This window comes from Cydia splendana, chromosome 17 (genome assembly GCF_910591565.1).
Source record: "Cydia splendana chromosome 17, ilCydSple1.2, whole genome shotgun sequence".
In the NCBI taxonomy this organism is placed as follows: domain Eukaryota; kingdom Metazoa; phylum Arthropoda; class Insecta; order Lepidoptera; family Tortricidae; genus Cydia; species Cydia splendana.
The window spans coordinates 1,861,445-1,884,026 of NC_085976.1; the positions used below are offsets into that span (position 1 = coordinate 1,861,445).

Below are 22,582 nucleotides of genomic sequence, written 5' to 3' on the forward strand. Positions count from 1 at the left end.
TAATTAAAAGATGTAACTTAATTTTAAAAGAAGTTATTTACGAGTAAATGATGCCTTACTGCTAATTTAATAAGCACTAAGGATACAGGTTGTTTGCAATGTATTTAGCCTTATTACCTATATTTCGTTGCATTAATTGAGAAAATAACTATGTAGGTAAGCTTTAGTGAAAACAGTTAATACTGATAGCGAAATGAACGCGCAAATGCCAGCTAACTGATATAATTCCAATATGACTCAAATATCGTTTTGATGGCAGGTGCACATTCGAATTGGCTTGCCTGGCATCTGCCTCGTCGCGCAATTCCTAGGGCTGATTTAGACGGCGGCGCGCGAACTCTCATGCGATTTTAGTTACATTGCGGACTGTTGGTTACGTCCAATTCAACCGACCGATCAAAACGAGCAATGGTATGAAACTCGCATGCGAGTTCTCGCATCGTCTAAATCAGCCCTTACTTCCCGATCTTCGGCAATAAATGGACTATACGTATTGGTTATTCAAGGCCATTCAGTTATATGCCGCGTTCATAACATTAAAAATTGTGTACACCTGATTTATTACCTGAAACAAAAAAAGCGATTCTCATAGAGCCGAGGTTTCCCCGAAGGTCTACAGTATGGAGTTCTTAAAAAAAGTAGTGTACATGTTTTTAAAGGGTCGGCAACGCGCATGTAACACTTAAGGAGTTGCGGGCGTCCATAGGCTACGGTGACTGCTTACCATCAGGAGGGCCGTATGCTAGTTTGCCACCGATGTAGTATTAAAAAAGGCAATATTAGCATGAAACCGTATCAAACACTGTCGTCAAGAACTTTTTTTATGAGAGAAAACACTACAGCTCAAAAAATTGCTACTTGTTTTTCACCTTGCTTAGAACCAACGGGAGAAGATGAGTCCTATGACGGGTCCTTGATCTAACCCACTGGTTTGCTTACCATAAGAAATGTAACGTGTGTTATGATTTGTAATCAATATTGTCCAGTAAATACTGAGTTAAACATCGTATTTGATTTAACCGCCTTGTCATCCACGATTGAAGAATCTAATGGGCTATATCCAATATAATATGCCCACGATTCCCGAAATGCTACTTAATATTTCAACTTACATCGCCAAACGCCTTCAAAGAGACTGTAGAAAACACAGAATAGATTCCTAGAGGGCGCACGGTCCTGGTCAGCAACACCAGAATTATGGAGCGACTGCTCGGCACCCAAAACCTCTCCCAGCCGCAGTCGTATATGGCGATTCGGAGCTCCTCGCCCTGAAATAAAAGATTGGTTAATAGAGAATAAATAAGATATGATTCCGTTTTAAGCTGCCTATCCGCGAAGGCGGAGCGGAGCGGAGATTTGGGGAGTCAACTAATAGCAGTATTGTTGAACGTGTTTATCGAACAAAAATGAGAAAATATTTTTCATGCATTAATCCCATTCTCTCGTGAGCGTGTGTAGCGACCTAGCGACGTCATTGGAAAAATGCATTAGTGTTAACACTATTTGTATGCGTCGCCTCATCCCCCCGCGCCGAAAATAGCAGACTTTTTCAGATATAATTTAGTACGCGTATCTTCTCAGCAATCTGTCTGACAATCGTAATGAATCATCTCTCATTTAATTTAGAGTTAGACCAAAAAAAATTACTGCAGAGATTTTTATACGTCAGTGTTAATTATACGTCATAATTTCCTAAAAATTTGACTTTAATAATAACACCTGCACTGCGTGTGCTGTCAAAATCTCTGCAGACTTTTCTTAGTCTAACTCTATATACAAATGTGTTAGTTGCCTAACTACGGTAGAATGTAAGATAACAACTCACTTTGCCCAAGAGAACTTCACAATAATAGCACGGAATTGCACTTTGCATAAGAGCAGCAAAGGAGAAGCAAATTAAGTGAACGTTTAGACTGCCTTCGTTGTAAGACTGCAAACGAACCAATCATTAAGGGCCACTTGCACCACCCCTCCAACCCGGGGTTAACCGATTAAACCTGGAGTTACCATGGTTACTAGTACAATTTGACACTGGGTTAACGGTTTAACCGGTAAACCACGGGTTGATGGGATGGTGCGAGTGAGCAAAAGTATAATAAAGGAAATACGATTAGTGGTGATATTGCGCAAAAATCATATTCGTCACTAACCATTTTTTATATTAGCTCTGAAGGTGACTAACTGGCCACCGAGATCAGACGCTGACATATAATGAACATACTGATAAACTGACATAGATAAATTAACTATCACTAGTAGTTCGCCCCGAACTGAGAACTCGCGGTTTGCCAAAAATTATATAGAGCGATTGACTTTGTTGCACCTACTTACTCGTATAGTTCGACATAAAATAGTAGAAAATATTTTTCAAGAAAAAAAAACCGACTTCTATGGGGGCCGGTGAAAGATTGTTGTACATAGATGGTGCACTATGTACCTAGAAAAGGAGGTAAAACCACCCACTTTTCTAGTAGGTAGCATTTCGTTTCTGTAAGGGTCGCAGTTTTAGCCTCACGAACCCACTTCTCTGATAGCAGTTCGGTTGTGTGAGGATTGCAGTTCTAACCTAATCAAAACCACTTTTCTGGTAGCATTTCGTTTCTGTAAGGCTCGCAGCAGTTCTAACCTAACCTAACCCACTTAAACGGCGCGTGCGGTGCGGTGTACGGGGGTTTGAGCGGGCGGGGCTAGTAAGGTTGGCATCATTATACTTTATACCTACATTCTATGGTACGTAATCATAGTGGTTTATTTAGCTTAGGTATCAGTGGTTTTCCGGGTCAAGGTCCGAGTCCGGGTCCGAGTCCGGGCCCGGGTCCAGTTCCGGGTCCAGGACCAGGTCAAGGTCTAGGTCTAGGTCTTGGTCCAAGTCCAAGTCCGGGTCTAGGTCCGGGTTCAGGTCCAGATAAGAGCCCAGATCCGGGTCAGGTCTGGTTCCAGGGCCAGCTCGGTCAAAATCGAAATTCGATATCGCTAAACGTGTAGTAATTGAAGAGTTCTGTTCTGATCATCATCAGCAGTTCCACTTCATCAAATGCGACAATTTTTAATGTAAATTCGTGATTTTATGATGAAAATACACAAATCTCTATACGCATGCCTTTAAGATTTGAGAAGTTCCCTCGATTCCTCATGGATACCATCATCAGACCTCGCGCTTGACAAAAATGTGGATTAAAAACTTAACTTGCTTAACAAACATAACGAAGAGGACAAATCGCCAAACGTGAACTATACGTCGTTGAAGAGTTCCGTTCTGATCATCATCAGCAGTTCCACTTCATCAAATGCGACAGTTTTTAATGAAAATGCTTGATTTTCTGGTGAAAATAAAAAAATCTCTATACGCATGCCTTTAAGATTTGAGGAGTTCCCTCGATTCCTCGTGGATCCCATCATCAGAACTCGAGCTTGACAAAAATGTGGCTTAAAAACTTAACTTAATTACTTAACGTGAACTTTACTATGCTTCGTTGAAGAGTTCCGTTCTGATCATCATCAGCAGTTCCACTTCAACAAATGTCACTTTTTTGAATGTATAGGCTTGATTTGTTGATAAAACACATAAATCACTATATGTATGCCTTTAAGATTTGAGGAGTTCCCTCGATTCCTCATGGATCCCATCATCAGAACTGGGGTTTGACAAAAACGGGACCAATCTGTATGCACATACATACAATCAAAAAAAAATATTTTCAAAATCCAGGTCCAGTAATGACGGAGATATCCTGGAGTAACAAACAAAAAAAAATCACAATCGAATCTCCTCCTTTTGAGATTTGGAAGTTGGTTAATAAATGAGGGCGCCACTTTCTACGTAGCTGTCACATTTTTGACGTAAAATGTTTACACATGGCAAGAATTTATAGTCTGTCAAGCCATTTCCGTCAGTAGAAAAAAGCGGCTAAAAAATGTAGGCGCGAAGGGTTATCGTCCCATAGAAAATTTGAATATCGCGCCTTTTTATACTGACAAACTTATTTGACCGACTATAGTATGGAAATTTTAGAGTTCGCAAAAATCGCGTGGATATATTACAAGGTCTGTGGAGCCCTTAACTGATACTGTATCTGTGGTAAGCCGAAATATTTCCTGTCAAATGTCAAATACCTATATTATGTTTATTTTTATCTTGCTAATTATTTCAAAATTGTAAATTTAAAACGATATTATAAAAGTGCAAGCCGAGCACTTTCATTTGATACCAAACTCGACCATACTTTCTTGCAAAAAGATGACCAGAATAGCAAGACCCCTCACAAATAGCTTTTTATCCTTCTAAGCTCTTCTAGCTCAATAACCCCTTGATCGAGCCTGCTCATAATTTAATGACTAAAATATAATGCCCTCAACTACACGTTTACCCAATTTCATTTAAATCATAACAAATTTACTTGAGTTCTTGAGTATCAAACTATCTGATAGTTCAGCTTAAAAACATCGAAATGCCGGGACATGCCCCTAGGGCCTAGCCAGCTGCGTATCGCGTATCCCAAGTCGAATGTAAGAACTTCGTTCGCTTCGCTCGCTCGTTCGACAAAGGGAACAATACGTATTCATTGAAATTATATGATTATTATATTAAATCCGTCTTCAGTTAAGTACTTTAAATAGTAATACCACTCAAATCAACATAACACTGCATATCTCTAGATTCTCAAAAATATTGAAATTACATTAAAATTCGGGATTCGTTTCATGAGGACAATCTGGACTAAACGGGGTAAGCCATCTAACATCTTCGAGTGTTAATTGCTATTTGGGTAATTTATAAATTATCCAGTAATGCCGCCAACTCCCCAATATATACTCGTACCTCTAGATATTATCTGTACCTATATTTCTGCCACGAATAAACTATTACTATTTAGATCCTTTTTTCTTCAAAATTAAGTCAGTACGACAAAGTTATTTTATATTAAAGAAGGGACTGACGTTGCAAACAAAATGTGGTCACAGAATTTTAATGTCGTTCATCAGAATTTAAATGAAACTAAACAAATGACAACACAAGTAATGATAATGTTATAATACTTATAATTATAAGATAAATATTTAAGCCTTACCTCGATAATCGCAAACGATAAAATCGCAACACAAATGATACTTGTTTTGAGACACATTTCATATAGGAATCGATGAGTATGCTGTATTTCATCTACAAAACTAAGAACAAACGATGAAAGTGTTAAGTACTTAACCTAATATTTTAAAAATCCTTCTATAATAATCCATTTTTTCAAAATCACCTGTAAATATGCTGAAGCCGGCGTGTTATATTTTTCAGTTTCTTCAGTATATTATCGTCATCAATGTCATTATCTAAAAAAAGTCCGTCAAGTTGCTGAATAGCTACTTGTATTTGTCCGCACGCATGCATTATGAATATTGGACCCAGTGTATTAAACCCAGCATACATGAGAGTCGTGAACACGATGTAAAAAGTTTGCAAACCAAAAATAACAATGTACACGAGAAAACCATTTTTCCTTTCTTCTATATAAGTAGGATACGTTAGTTCGTGTATAGCGACCGGTTTGAAATTCCCTGTAAGGGCGGAGTAAGAGGTACCGACGGCGCCTTTACAAAAGAACGTTAGACTACAGAGAACACAGCAGGAAGTCCAAAATTTTGAAGCCTGTATGCCTTTAGCAGTAAATTCTTTAACCGCCTTTTCATCTTCATCAATTAGTTCTCTCGAACCACGCAAGTCTTCTTCCACTACTTTGATAATGTCGATGAAACGTTTCTTGTAAATAATTAAAAGACCATAGTTGAATATGTTTATACAGTAAAGTGTTGCTATACTGAGGTTCGTGCAAATTGTAGTGAAGGTATCGTAGAAGATGCTACTGTATATCAAAGATATGAAAGTTGGTGTGTAGAAGGCATAGAACATAAACATTTTTATCGCCCATCGTAGATTTCTCGTTAATGAAGGATGGCCTAAGTTCAAATACAAAGCCGTAGAAGATAATTTGAAGGTGTTGTCAAATCGAATATCCATTGCTGTGCGTTTAGAGAGATGTGTTACAACAACTGCTTGAAAAACAAAACTAAGTGTTATTCAATATTAAAGTGCACTGCGCCTTTAAGTCTTGGTCTGTTATTTTCTTCACCTAACAATTATTTACAGTTGAAACAAATAATAGTTTATTGTAGAGTTGACGTGCTGTGTGATTACGTAACAGAATTATATTATGTATGTAATGGCCAATGGGCAACGCTACCTAGAAGAAAATTACTAAAATAAATAAAATACGTTGTAGTGTTTCATTTACTAGAAAATTAATAAGGATTTTGACATAACTATAAATGTGAAACATTAAAAAAATATAATTTAGGGCGTTTAGATTAAAAAAAAAAAGTTCCATACAAAAGCAAGATTTTAGCAGCAATTTTTAAGAATTATCCATTCTCCTCATTTAAAAGTATCTACAGATGTAGTGCATAATTATTTTCCATCCTATTTTCAAGGAAACGTACGAACGTGTATTGCTGTTTCAGTCAGTCTCGGTACAAAAAGTACAGAGGTTGACTGAAGTAGCATGGCAAATAGGAAAGTTTCCGAGAAAATATGATGGAAAAGAATTACACTTAGATACATCTGTGATAGCATAGTCTTTCTGTCACAAAATTGAAAAACGTTCACCGCTATTCTCTTGCACTGCTTGCACAACATGTGGCGCTGGTTTTATATTACTGTTATCTTGTTTTTTTGCTGAATCATCATCTATCTATTATTTCTTTGCTGTATGTTACGTGGTCGATCAGAATATCCTGTTAGTCAAAATACATCCCCCCTGTACAACGACTCAAAATGCATGTGGCTTCTCGAACTTTATATCGAAAGTACACAGTACTGGAGTAAAGTACACATCGCGCTTTGGAATTCAACCTAATCTTACGAGTATATATATCATCAGATCATCACCGAAACTGCCTTTCTGCCTGCATAATAGATAATGTTACCAATAAATCCAGATTTTACCTTAACGACGTTTTGTGGTAGGTACTATGTTATGAAATACATTCAGTTCCAAGCCGCATTTAAAACATTGAAAATTCGGTATGCCTGACTGTTTACCTGTAAAAAATATGACTGTATTGAAATTAAATTTGTAAAACTTACATAAACTTCATTAACTTTTTAAAAAGAAAACAAGCGGACCCCAGGCTCCCATGAGCCGTGGTAGAATGCCTGGACAACACGAGGAAGATGATGAACTTTTTAAAAAGAAAACCCATCTCTTTTTGCGTGAAAGTACCTACATTAATATTTTCTTGCCTTATTTTACCTCCTCGGAATTATTTAACCTTTTTCGCTTTAAAAATTATTTAAATTTTAACTACAGTCTAAAGTAAAGCAAGAGTTTTCAATGTGATTTTTTTTCCAAAATGAACGATTTGTAATCTGATCGCGACAGTAATACGGAAACGACACTAAAGATGAACGTTCAGTACGGTTACCATCAGTTTGTCAGTGACATAAACGCCGTCGAGAACGTAATTTACTTTCTATACATCTCGCTCGCACTCGCATATTAGTGCAAACGGGACGTATAGAAAGTAAATTACGTTCTCGACGGCGTTTATGTCACTGACAAACTGATGGTAACCGTACAGGTGTCAACTGCATTACTGTTGCGACGTCGCCGTCGTCGTTATTGCCGCCTGTCAATCAAATCTGTCAATTTCCTTGATTAAACGAGTGATGGAATGAACCCGATAATAGCGGCAGTAATGCAGTAATTTTATCAAGGAAAAAGACAGATACAGCGGCCACAACAACGATATAATAGTAGTGCAGCTGCAGGTAACATCCGAACTTCACCTTAACGCGATTTACCAATGAAATCAAGAGTGAACAGGCACCTTCTGGGCGAGCTCGCTCCATCGTAGGCCACGTCTACGCCTCGGCTAGTCCGTGGCCATGAGTAAGCCCATTCATAATAAAAAAAAAAGAAATTGATAGTGACATTGTCCGCGTCAACTCTGTAACTGTAACATTCGAACACTTAATGTACCGTTGGGATTTATAGACCGACCGCTTAAATGAGTCCTCGCCTGCGCGGTACGGGGGACGGGGGCGATGGGGTAGGACGACCTAACGGTACCTTAACTTTCATAGCAATTTGATAACATGAACTAACATTAGCAAATGCCTCAAAGCAGACTATACTGAACAGTGCATGTATCCGCAATGGTCGTGCTGTTCTGGTTAACATCAGCAAAATCATGGAACGACTCCTCGACCCCCAGTATCTTTCCCAGCCACAAGAATATATGGCGTTTCGGAATTCCTCGCCCTGAACGCGAGAGTCGAATGAGTAAAGGATGACTCACGCTAGACCGGGCCGTGCCCGGGCCGAGGCGTCCGACATGACATTTTCTACGACGGCTAATCGGTGATCACGTGTGGTATAGAAAACGAAGCGACGGAAGCTCCGGCCCAGCCCCGGCCCGGTCTAGCGTGAGTCATGGGTTCCCCTCTTCTGGCATAATATTGTTTGTCAGAAATACACTTCGCATAACATGTATCGCAGAAACACTTTTAGTAGAAAGATAATTAGGCATACATATTACTTTGCATTATTATTACTAAGCATACAATACATTTTGCAGCATATTATTTAGCAGAAGATTACTTTTACAGACTTTGGTTTAGCATAATTTTATGTACCATAATCATCCTGCAGCATACTCATTATGGCATAATGTTTTTCTACTTGCAGAAAAGTGGATTACGTTAAGTAAGAACTGTGACCCCCAAACAAAACGAACCTGTGCCAGATAAGATTATGTTAGGTTGTAACTGCGGCCTCCTGTATAAAACGAACGGCTCCCAGAAAAGTGGGTTAGGTTAGGTTAGAACTGCGACCTCATACAAAACGAACGGCCACCAGAAAAGTGGGTTAGGTTAGGTTAGAACTGCGACCTCATACAAAACGAACGGCCACCAGAAAAGTGGGTTAGGTTAGGTTAGAGCTGTGACCTCCTACAAAAACGAACATCTGCCAGAAGAATTAGGTTAGAGCATAATATTGATATACGTACTGGCTATTATAAATAAAAAAAAATATAATATTATTTTATTACCCGACAGACTACTCATGCTTTTACCATATACACATTCACCATAAACACTTTAAAAACTAGTAAACAGCAATTCCATCATAACTCTGTCCGTCGGTATGTTACCACTTCGCTAAAGAGAATAAAACGATTTCTCAAAGTACAAAATTATTATTAATTTAAATTATTAATTTCTCAAAGTAGGTAGATATTAAAACGTTCATAATAATAACTAAGCTAATTTTAAATTAGCACCTATTGCCTTCAACAAGTCATCTTGTTAACTTTATGCTACCTAAATATTATGCAATACATTTATCTGCGAAATTAATACTCGTTTAAAAGACTATTATGATCATCAACAGTATGCCAAAATATGGTTTTGGATTTTAAAACTCTGCGAAATGATTGTATGCTAAATGACATATGGGAAAGGTAATTCTGCCAAACGACATTTCTGCCAAGTAACATTATGCAATACAAAAATATGTCAAAAATCTTTCTGCAACACATTAGTAAACCGTGAGTCATCCTTAAATCCTTTAAGTCACATTCGGATTACGACTACACCAGCATTATTGGTGCATTATTGCAGCGTGACATTATTGCTGACTGCAATACTACTGCAGTAATGCAGCCGACTGCATTGTGGCAAGAAACTTTATCAAGGAATTTATAATGATTAAAAATGACTTTTGCGATAGTATTGCACTTGGCAGCATTACTGCAGCAGCATTGCAGCGCGACATTATTGCCGACTGTATTACTGCCGCAAATTAGAATTAGAATTAGAATTCAGGTGTATCCCGAATCCGAACAGCTAGTAGGTCTATATAACACTGATTTAAACTTTCACGATTATTAAACATTATCAAACTACACAACGGGACTTAATCGGAGAAGACCACGGGGACAACGCCGTCCTCGAAACGTCGGAGGTAAATCTTAAAACTTAAAGACGCGATTAAGTCCCGTTGTGTAGTTTGATAGGTCTATATATTATGAAAGTCTTGAATCTTGATAAATTATTTTTTTAACTTTTCCTGCAGGTTCGTGGCTTCAACCCCTGACCTTAGGTGTACCTGATACCAGCACTTCACATTGTCTGCCGTCCAGTTATTTACAATAAAATTAGATCAGAAGGTTCATTCAACTTCATTCTAACTTATCTGGTTTTGATGCGATCTTGACGTTGATCTTTGTGATTGGCCGTGAGCGATCTTAGAGCTCGTATCTAAATAAGAACAGATTTAAGCTAGTTATTAATTTCGGTTAGTATTACCACTGTGTATTGTCACGGTTATTTTCCTTGCCCGGCTGGGGCTTTGCCCAGGGGAAACTCACGGACAATTAAGGTTACTAAATTAACCAATCTAAATCTTAACCAAAAACTCAAGCAGGTGCTTACACTTATTTCCATCAACTATTCAGGGGTTTCTAAAGGATGTCAAAATGAAATGTTAGTTTTGTGACACATACTTTATTTCTATTCTCACACTGAGGAAGTTGTTCTACAAGTAAATCATTTATTAAGCTAGCATTAAGCACCTTATTCTATAATGTCAGACGATAGAGCCGGGTCGTGCCAAAAATGGTTCTACAATGATTTACAAGCAGACCTTTCTAAATTTGTTAGTACCTAATTTATCATTTGCCATCACATACGATTTAATAAATTTTCTAACTTTAAATTTGGAAAAAGCTTCTAGGATGGAAGGAAAGCGTACACCAACCTCATAACAATATTGCACCGCGGAGCACCACAGAAAGCCTAAGGCCTCAGCTTGAAGGTGTCGTCTCCTCCACCCAGCAGAAAAGCGAAATTCTCATGGCGAACAGCTCACCATACGCACTTGAAGTTTGATGGATATGGACGGACTTCCATACTCCGAAATAACAGCAACATAACAGTAGCGTGACATAACATAACATAACATAACATAACACCCAGTCAGCTGAAAGAAACATTTCAACATTAACAACAAGAAACATGTGGTATCTTAACCTTTCAAGGGACATTATTATATTCTGAGTTTCTTACCAGCTGGAAATTCCTAGAGTGGATTCATCTCACAGCTCTAACTATCCCATCCCACCACATTGTTTCGCCAGCAGACTGGAAACAAAATAACTTCTGCATGAGCTTCCTAGCTCATGGATGCAGCGGCTGCTGCCTAACCAAGACTCGGATCGATGCTACCAGAGCATGATGTATTTAGCTTCACTTTCTAAATTAAAAGATGCCCATCCAGGGCAAAAGCCAACCAGGAAAATCTCAACCTAACTGTCCCTGGGATAACACAATCAAAATAACAGTAACTAATGAAATTCATGGAATAATTTTTATATGTAAGTCCAACATATAGAAATAAATCATATTTAATTATCTAAACATATTTCCACCTTTTTTGTATTTAAAAATTAAGTTTTGATTTAAATATTTAATTAATATTATTCCATCATTTTAGGATTTATTTTGAAGTAGCAACACCATCAGATTTAATTAGTTTCTAATTGGCCAAATGGCTGTCATTTGTTTTGTTGCTACATCAATGACTTCCTTGCCATTAAACAAAACTATACTATATTTGAGACAAACCTAAAAACGTTAAACTGAATTATACATGCAAAGTGCAGTGTCACAATACCCCTCTCCCCGCTGTTGCGTTTTACCAAGGGTAAAACGCTCGCTGTCCTCAGCGACTATCCTAAATCTAAAACATGTGTCACAAAGAAAAGGAAAAACAAAACTACACTACCTCGACCATACCTAGTATGGGAGCACCTAAAAAAAACACAACCAAAATGATTGCCGCAGGTTTCGAGAACCCTATCCAGAAAAGAAAAGCCAAAGTAAACCAACCAAACTACATGCCAAAACCGCTAAACCATAAATTTTAAATTCACGAATTCTCGAACCCACGCAACACTAAATACTAAAAACCTAACGTGTGTGGTATCCGAGCCCATCAGAAAAATCCACCACCTTATTCCTAACTAACCAGTGAACATTCCTTGGTTTTACCAGCACAACATTGCGTCGTTGCGCTGGAAAAACCAAACCAACTGCCAGGACTGATGATCAGCATTCCTAAACCTATCTCTACTAGACCGGGCAAAATAAAATTCCGAAATAATTCCTACTTCGAAGTTTACTTTATAAACTTGAGAAGCTAAATAAAATCCAATCCAAAATATAATTCGCAATTCCGAAATTTCCATACTAATCCTAAAATGTCGCAACCCTACAGGTTGAGGACACCTATAATTGTCTCAACCCTTCAGGTTGACAACAACAACAAACCCAAACCAACAAAATACCAATCCTAAAAAAAACCAACAACAAACGGTTGAATTGGACTCATCTTAACTGTGCCAACTCTTCCATTAAACAAAACTAACCAAACCATACCAAAACATCTGGGCCCTTCGAGTTGGTGAGAGTAACCTATCCCCCAACTCTCCGGATCACAAAACAAACCGACCAAAACCTTACACAACTCTGAGGTTGCAACATGCCCAAAATCTCAACCATTGAGGTTGAGTACTGAAACAGTATCGCACGCCAGGCATGATTGGCGGCGATACCGCGTGTCGCATCTTCGCCTACAAAATATTTCTCGTTGTATCGGCAGCGCGAACACAAAAAATCGTGTGCCTTACCAACGCCTCTATGGCTTGGACTTATGGGCAACACGTACACAAAAAGATACCCACCAGCGAGTACCAAGTCGACGCCTGAAAAGAGCAAGAACCCATCGGAGTACACAAAAAGAACGCAAAACGTCCGTGGTATGCAGTGCGCGCCCCGCCATACCTCACAAAATCTCCTGGGTGTGGACTAGGGCTTGCAAATATTCGAAACTTCCAGATATTCGAATATTCGACTTTTACTGACGAGATATTCGAATATTCGAATAATTATTCGAATATTTAAAAAAAAATAAGAAAAGGAACGAAAAATCGGTTTATTATCGTTTTATTCAAAAGCTTTTTTCACATATTGCTAAAATTAATGATATGTTGCAGAAATCCACTTATTGACTAGATTTTATCATCCTACTCTGAAATACCCACGTTTATAAAAGCAAGTAAGTACCTAAAACGCAAAAATTAGACATTTTCAATATTTCTTGATAAAACTTTTTATTATAAATGCGTCGTTGCGTGAATTAATATAACTTTAACCATCCAAACACGTATGTAAGAGAGAAAACATTTTAGTAGGTAATCACTAATCATTTTCTGATTTAAATTAACTTCTTGTCGTTAAGAAGCCTGTAAAATGGCCTTTAATTCCATTGTATTTTGAATCTTTATTGACTTTATTAGTCTTGGCAAGTTTAGTTTTGATTCCTAATGGTCGGCTGTTATATAATAAGTTATATAATTGGTATTGGAATATTTAAGGGAAAAAGTTGTCTGACTACGGGGTGGATTATTCGTTAGCTAAAGGTGCATGGTTAGATTACCTAGTTCGGTAGGTTTGGTATGATCAAATTTGTGAATTGCGATAAAGGGCAAGGTTTAGACTTCGAATATTCGCTTAAGGTACGCTTTTACTCAATGAACAAAATGATCCTTTATCTTAAAACTTACGTAAAGTTACTTGTACCTAGAAAAAACATTAGCCGCACCGTAATAAAACATACTTTTTGATTTCGTTTCCTTTTGAAATTGAGTTAGGTTCTTAGGTTTAACTGTATTCACGAAGCCTATTGAGAGGAATACAGTAAAAACATTATTTCTTTCGCATTTGGGTACCTACGGTTCCTCATTCACTGTTAATACCCGGCAAAATACACAGAAACTGTAACTATAACGGATGAAAATAGATTTTACCTAGTAATAAAAAATATTCGAATATTCGAAACCTGAGCGGCCGAATATTCGAATATCAAAACAGGTCGAATATTCGACATATTCGAATATTCGAATATTCGAATTGCAAGCCCTAGTGTGGACCCCTGTCGACCTAAAACACAAAACGCACCAAACACGGCGCTCGGGTGTGGTAAGCACCCAAAACTTCTCACAAAAAACCCCTGGCCGTATTAAGGATCGCTCCAAAACTTAAAAGTGAGCTAGATTGTAACGCCCCTTTCATACTCCACGCATTTAGAGCACTGTTCCAAGAACCCTTTCATTCATCACACAAAACAAAAAAATAGTAGTGAAAACAGACATTGCTGCTCACCACGTTCCGTACATACAGTCGTGATTGAATATTTTTACCACAATATCCAACACTCCAAACGAAACAACCGTAGAACGAAACGTTATGGCGTAAGCGAGGGCGTTTACTCTGGCGGCAAGGTGAAAGCTAAAAAACCGGGACCTTGCGTCCAGAGAAAACAACCACGTCCAAAACCTACCAAAACCTTGTGTCCGAATCCTTAATACGCCACGATCCAAACTCCATGTCCAAAATCCAAAACGAAACTTTACCTAGCACCATACAAAAAACTTCAATTGAATTCAAAACTTGGTGCTCAAAAAACATTATCGTAACGTTACATCATTAAATGGAATGTTTTGAAACACCCCGTAATGATAAACCAAGTTAATCAATAACTTCAAAAAACGAGCGTTTATTAAACGCTGACACGTTACGACTTAAGTTTGGACCCTAAAAATATCATGTTTCTGAACGCACCCTTTGTTGAACTTATTTATTTACTCTATGGTATAGCGTCTATGCTTTTAAAAAGTTAAATGTCACTGAGATATTTTGCGAATTATAACCTTACCTACAAAAAACTTTCGCCGCATTTATCATTTATTACTAGATTTATCTATATTTTAGCCACTTTAAAGTACAACAAATTGGAAAACTAAATACGAGTGTGATCAAACTTCGAACAATACTTAAAGAACTTCAATATCTAGTTTGTCAAAATGCGAACTTGGAATGGAATTAAATCTACTAATAAACACACGTAATCTACCAAACAATGAGAAACGGAGTCGACTTTCGTTCTCATACTCTAAACTGAACGCAAAACCTCTGTAATGTTCCCTGTATTTTATAAACTAATCAAACTAGTATGTATATTCAACTCTAATTTTAATGATATTGTTACAGATTACTATAAAACTGTGCTAAATTTGAACAACAGACCACCATAAAAGCAATAGCGGACTACAGGAATTTGCAACTTTGAAAATCAAACAATGTTAAATCATGAGAACATAGGCACTGGCAGTGCGCTGAAGAAGTATATCTTCACAAATCAAAATCATTTCCTAATCAGGAACACAACAGAAGTCACTTGCCAGCGACTATCAACCTTGCTGCCGCCGGACACACAAACACTGACACCTCTTAGCCGTTCCTGCAAACTTCCAACTACTGCCAGCGACGCCTCAGATTTGATCCACCTTCATAAATAAGTTCAACGGGCATTAAACATTAAAAGTGTACTGAAACCGCCGTTGTATAATAAGTTTAACTCAAAATATTGAAATATGATGGCAAAAGACTTACAAATTGATGTGGCACTATTGCATCATTACTATTTATAATATAAACAATGCTAAATTTATTGTGTTTTTTACTACAATGAACCCTTTTTAGCTCTGTGTAAGTATCTTACATATTTCATATAAACAAAATTTGTATCAAAGCTATTGATAACAGTGAAAGCAAAAAGCAAGCCACTAACTAAAATAAATTATTATACAAAATTTGTCCTAATTGCAAGCTTTCAAGTTGAAGTCTTTCTAGAAAAACCTACAAAATCAAGTATGTATACACTGTATGTTCATACAATTTACCAAAAACAATTTCCTACGTTCTTACAACCGAAAAATATCCATCTGTGGCTAAATATCTAATATATTTTTAAACTAAAAGGTATTTTGAGTTAAAATTTTACACTTAAACAATACTTCTCAAATTTCTTAACAGTTTCTGCACAAGCTCAATAGCTTTTCGAACTTGACCTAAAAAATCATTAACATTGACTTGACCTTAACAAAATGACATACAACTCAATTTCAGTACTTATAAAAGCTCTGCCCAAATATTTGTCTATAACTAACCAAGTTATACAACAAAAAAAAATGCTTTTTAAATCCTCAAAAATGCAAAATATCTTAGGTCTCAGTCTTTAGAGACTAGCTCATAAGCATAAAAAGTAGCAAAATGTACTAAAAGTTTGACACTTTCAACTTCCTGACAAAATGTCAGCACAAATTTTACTAACTGAAAATCAAAGCATTTCATTTACGGATTTCACCAGAAATTCTGAATTTCGTGCAGAACATTGGACAAAACTGTAAAACAGCTAAAGCTTAACCTGGATGGTATCAAAGTGTGCAAAGCCAAAGCACAAGCTCAAAATTAATACTTAACCGTAAGTATTGCAAAACTTTTCTCATCAATATGTAATGGCAATGATATAAACTGAATTTGATGGAAATAATTAGCTTAAAACAAAAGGGAATTACTCCTAATGGGCGCCAAATTGTCACGGGGATTTTCCTTGCCCGGCTGGGGCTTTGCCCAGGGGAAACTCACGGACAATTAAGGTTACTAAATTAACCAATCTAAATCTTAACCAAAAACTCAAGCAGGTGCTTACACTTATTTCCATCAACTATTCAGGGGTTTCTAAAGGATGTCAAAATGAAATGTTAGTTTTGTGACACATACTTTATTTCTATTCTCACACTGAGGAAGTTGTTCTACAAGTAAATCATTTATTAAGCTAGCATTAAGCACCTTATTCTATAATGTCAGACGATAGAGCCGGGTCGTGCCAAAAATGGTTCTACAATGATTTACAAGCAGACCTATCTAAATTTGTTAGTACCTAATTTATCATTTGCCATCACATACGATTTAATAAATTTTCTAACTTTAAATTTGGAAAAAGCTTCTAGGATGGAAGGAAAGCGTACACCAACCTCATAACAATATTGCACCGCGGAGCACCACAGAAAGCCTAAGGCCTCAGCTTGAAGGTGTCGTCTCCTCCACCCAGCAGAAAAGCGAAATTCTCATGGCGAACAGCTCACCATACGCACTTGAAGTTTGATGGATATGGACGGACTTCCATACTCCGAAATAACAGCAACATAACAGTAGCGTGACATAACATAACATAACATAACATAACATAACATAACACCCAGTCAGCTGAAAGAAACATTTCAACATTAACAACAAGAAACATGTGGTATCTTAACCTTTCAAGGGACATTATTATATTCTGAGTTTCTTACCAGCTGGAAATTCCTAGAGTGGATTCATCTCACAGCTCTAACTATCCCATCCCACCACATTGTTTCACCAGCAGACTGGAAACAAAATAACTTCTGCATGAGCTTCCTAGCTCATGGATGCAGCGGCTGCTGCCTAACCAAGACTCGGATCGATGCTACCAGAGCATGATGTATTTAGCTTCACTTTCTAAATTAAAAGATGCCCATCCAGGGCAAAAGCCAACCAGGAAAATCTCAACCTAACTGTCCCTGGGATAACACAATCAAAATAACAGTAACTAATGAAATTCATGGAATAATTTTTATATGTAAGTCCAACATATAGAAATAAATCATATTTAATTATCTAAACATATTTCCACCTTTTTTGTATTTAAAAATTAAGTTTTGATTTAAATATTTAATTAATATTATTCCATCATTTTAGGATTTATTTTGAAGTAGCAACACCATCAGATTTAATTAGTTTCTAATTGGCCAAATGGCTGTCATTTGTTTTGTTGCTACATCAATGACTTCCTTGCCATTAAACAAAACTATACTATATTTGAGACAAACCTAAAAACGTTAAACTGAATTATACATGCAAAGTGCAGTGTCACAGTATATATTGTATGTAAATAAATAATTTTCCGATTTTACACTCTTTTTGGGCAGTCGTGTAAAAAAAACCGTAACAAATTGTTTAATATGAATCGGGCTCCAGAGCAGGGATATTGAGGATGCGGATTTTTTGACATCCGCGGATGCGCATGCGGATATTTAAAGGGTCACATCCGCGAATGCGGATCGGGATGTCTAGATTTGGTACTTTAAAAACGTCAAATATTACACTTCAGTAATTTATATTAAAAAAAAAAGAACGTTTAGTATTTGAGCAAGAATAGGGGTGCATTATACCTATTTAATAAACAGTAACTTGGCCGACTTTTCTGGATCTAGACGATTTCTTTATAGGTAATGATGAAATTACTTAGATGCGGATTTTGAAAATAATGCGGAAGTTCCGTGGTTGCGGATGCGGATGCGAATATTCGCAACATCCCTGCTCTAGATGAAACTAACTTACTTTACTTAAGAGAAACTCGCAGTAGTAGCATGGAATGAAGCATTGCGTATAGCAGGCAAATACGTAGCCGATAAGATCAAGGCTTAAATTGCCTTCGTGATACGACTGAAAAAAATATTTATGATTTATTTACTTTAAGTAAGTATAATTTAAGTAGGTAGTCTAATTAAAAGTAGTTTAATGATTTTAATTTTCTGACTGACATAAAGGCTGCTTTTGTAAACTAAGTTGTAACTAAAGAAAAGTTGTTTAAACTAGATATTTGACTCATTGACGGTGCGAGAACTCGCATGCAAGTTTCATTGCATTGCGGTATTTAATCTTCGGCTGAATTGGATGTAACCTCAGTCGTCCGCAATGTACCTAAAATTGCATGCATATTCACGCGCCATCTAAATGAGCTCTAAGTCAGGATGATAATGAAATGAAGGTTAAATATTGTAAATATTTAAATTAGTGTTAGAATCAACATATCAGTAAAGTATATGTACCTACTTTCTTACCTCAATAATACCAAAACAAGAAATGGGAATAACAACCGTGCTGGTTTTTAAATACATTTCGAATAATAATTTGTGCGTCTCTTGTATTTGATCCACAAAACTAGGAAGAAAACACAGAAATTAAAACAAACGAACATTATTTTAATAGTATAAAAATATATTAGCATACTAGCTTTTGCCCGCGACTTCGTCTGCGTGGAATTAGTGCCAGCAGCTAAAGTAGGTATAGCGCCTGGATAATGCTAATAGCAATCATTCAATTCGCCCAAAGCTTACTTCAATTATTAGTCAATTCATTAACTCTGTCAATTCCACCCCCCGGCCCCCTTAGCACTCTCTTCAGGGATGATTTCCGACATAAAAACTATCCTATTTCCTTCCCCGGGACTCAAACTATCTCTATACCAAATTTCAACTAAATCGGTTCAGTGGCTTAAGCTAGAGGTAACAGACAGACAGACAAACAGACACACTTTCGCCTTTATAATATTAGTATGGATTGTACCTGTAAATATTTTGTACAAGGCGCACTATGTCTCTCAATCTGCGTATTCTCTCTTCGATCTTAATGTTGTTCTCCAAAAATAATCGTCTCACTTGCCTAATCGCCAAGTCCATTTGCCCACACGCATGCATTATAAATATAGGACCCAATGGGTTAAACCCAACATACATCAGACTCGATAGTAAAACGTAAAACAATTGAAAGGCAATTATCAACAAATACATGTCGAATTCATTCTTCCTTTCTTCTAAGTTCGTAGGATAAGTGAGCTCGTGTATAGGGACAAGTGTGAAATTGCTCGTTAGGGCAAAATAAGTGGTGCCCAAAACAGGTTTGCAAATAAATCCGTCGCAAATTATACATACGTTGAGCCAATATTTTGTCACCTTCCTTCCCTTGGCAGTATAGCCTCTAACCACAATCTCATCTTCTATGTTCAGTTCACTTGAACGCTCTAAGTCTTCTTCGACTATTCTCATCATCTGAATAAATCGCTTTTTGTAAACGATTAGAATGGTGTAGTTAAAGCTTATTATACCAAAAACGGCTGCTAAACCGAGATTAGTGCAAATTCTGCTAAAACTGTCGTAGTAAATGCTACTGTAAATCATAGTTATGAAAACTGGACAGTATATCATCATTCGCTTGCCCTTATCCCATTCATTTGGGGTCGGCGCAGCATGTCTTTTTCTTCCATACCTCTCTCTCGCCCGTCATCTCATCATTCACTTGCGTTCGCTTCATATCATCTCTCACACAGTCCATCCACCCTTTTCTCGGTCTTCCTCTCCCATTACTTCCCTCCACATTCATTCGTAATACCTTTTTCGTCACATGACTTTCATCCCTCCGCATCACATGCCCGTACCACGCTAGGCGATTCGCTCTTACTTTTTCTACTATGGGTGCAACTTTTAGGCTTCCTCTTATATACTCATTCCTTATCCTATCCATTCTTGTCACACCACACATCCATCTTAACATTCTCATCTCCGCTACATGCAACCTCTTTTCATCCGTCACCTTTAGGGCCCAACACTCCGATCCATACATGACGACAGGTCTTATGATGGTTTTATAAATTTTACCCTTCAATCGAAGAGGCATTCGGGCGTCGCAAATGGTTCCCGTGAACTGTCGCCATTTCATCCATCCTGTGCTAATCCGGTTTTTCACATCACGGTCAATATCGCCATCGCACTGTACCAGCGAACCGAGATACTTGAAGTCGGAGCAGACCGGCAACGTAACGCCATCGAGTTCCATGGCAGCGAAACTGGAGAGACCGCCGAAATCGCAGAACATATGCTCAGTTTTAGATCTGCTGATCTTCAGGCCAACATTCTCCAGCTTATGCCGCCATTTCTCAAGTCTGCTCTGTACCTCGAGTCCGTCTTCACCCACAAGCACAATGTCATCAGCGAAAAGCATACACCAGGGTGCCTCCTCATGTATGTCCGACGAAAGAGCGTCCATAATAAGCAGGAAGAGGAAGAGGAGAAAACTGGACAGTATAACACGTAAAAAATAAGCATTTTTATCACCCATTTTAAAGTTACAGGTATCGATGGATGGCCTAGATTCCAATATAAGGCTGTAGTAGATATTTGAAAAGTTTTATCAAATTTGACACCCATTTGTAAAGTATGTTTCATGTACTGTTGACAATATTGAACTGCGTAGTACTACACTACATAGTAGCCAAAGGTCTAATATTAATTCCTCTAACTGATATTTTTCTCAAGCTATCATTTAACATTATAATGTATCTACCATATGTACTTACTAAGTACAAAATGTAAGCGACGTACGGAACTAGGGTAATTCGCCACGGGCCAATAACGGGCTAACTTTTAACTAAAAATGAATTATATTCACCTATAAACAGAATTCATTTTAGTATAAGGTTTCAATAACTGGCCAGCCTTCAATAACTAGCCACCATTACTAAAATTAATAATTTTTATAGGTGAATAGAATTCATTTTTAGTTTAGGGTGGCCAGTTACTAACAGGTGGCCAGTTACTGGCGAATTACCCTACTAATTTATAGTAAGAATAAAAGCAACCAAACAAATTAGATGCTTGTTGGACGCATTGAAAGTAAATATGTACCCACTAGCAAAAAAAATTGTTTGACTCTAATGATTTGTAATGACAATATTATTCTTCTACTAGCGACCCACCCCGGCTTCACACGGGTAAAGCTTAACAGACCGCGGGCCAGGCCGCGTAGCCAAGATGCCGATCGCTTACGCTCCGTGGCGATCGAAACGCAACTGTCACTGTCGCACTAATATGGAAGAGTGATAGAGAGACATAATGCGTTTCGTTGTCGAAGCGATAGCGATTGTAACCTTGGCTAGGCCGGCAGGAGCAAATATCGTCAGTCATCGCCTCCCGCCTGATACTTTGTCAGATGATAGTTTTGATGCTACCATGAATAAAAAATAGTCAGCCGGTTGTATCGCGGTGGAAAGACCGTCAGTTGATCATATCGGCAAATCCATAAGGCGTTTATTGAAATGCCTGATGAAATCCTACATGCAAAGTTTCATGATTTAGTTATTACTATAATAAAAATGTACAGCGCTTATTTTATACATGTTTATGCAAGTAGCTGACCGTCTTTCCACCGCTATACAACCGGCTGACGGTTGTTTTTATCTATAATAACATCTAAACTATCTTCTAACAAAGTATCAAACGGGAGGCGATGACAAAATTTATTTATTGTTTTTTCATTTTTCGGTGGCTGCCATTCCTCAACCCACCAACGGAGCGCCAGCTGACGTCCATGAGGGATCATCATACATAGCCGTTAACCAATATACGAGTTATCGCCCGGGAGGCGATTGGTCATGGAAATCTGTTCGTGGCTCGCGGTCCATAACAAATCATATGGTACCTAAACCTTCCTTAAGAATCACTCTATTGATAGGTGAAAACCGCATGAAAATCTGTTCAGTGCTTTTGAGTTTATCGTGTACATACATACGTACAGTCGCCATCAGATATATCGGAGCGGCCAAGGTGCTCACAAATATCGGAACACGCCTCTATTGTCAGGGCGTTAGAGCGCGTGTTCAGATATTGTGAACACCTTGGCCGCTCCGATATATCTGATGGCGACTGTACATTCAGACGCGGCGCCTGCGGGGGGCTTTGTTTTATAAGATGTTGAGATTTAATACGAGGG

The 22,582-nt window shown here is 37.7% G+C and overlaps 2 protein-coding genes across 2 annotated transcripts; both read right to left on the reverse strand.

The window, feature by feature from the left end:
* Positions 1-511: 511 nt before the first annotated feature.
* On the reverse strand, positions 512-6,044 carry LOC134798956 (uncharacterized). Its single transcript, XM_063771383.1, has 4 exons — positions 5,253-6,044; positions 1,826-1,913; positions 1,113-1,268; positions 512-565 (listed from the first exon to the last, which is right to left on the reverse strand). Exons 1-4 carry the CDS (start codon positions 6,008-6,010, stop codon positions 512-514), a joined length of 1,056 nt encoding a protein of 351 aa, XP_063627453.1. The 5' UTR covers positions 6,011-6,044.
* Positions 6,045-7,036: 992 nt separating this feature from the next.
* On the reverse strand, positions 7,037-21,021 carry LOC134798531 (odorant receptor 2a-like). The gene is made up of 6 exons (XM_063770915.1): positions 20,905-21,021; positions 19,385-20,028; positions 18,880-18,979; positions 18,377-18,481; positions 8,157-8,312; positions 7,037-7,090 (listed from the first exon to the last, which is right to left on the reverse strand). Exons 1-6 carry the CDS (start codon positions 21,019-21,021, stop codon positions 7,037-7,039), a joined length of 1,176 nt encoding a protein of 391 aa, XP_063626985.1.
* Between the last annotated feature and the right edge of the window lie 1,561 nt (positions 21,022-22,582).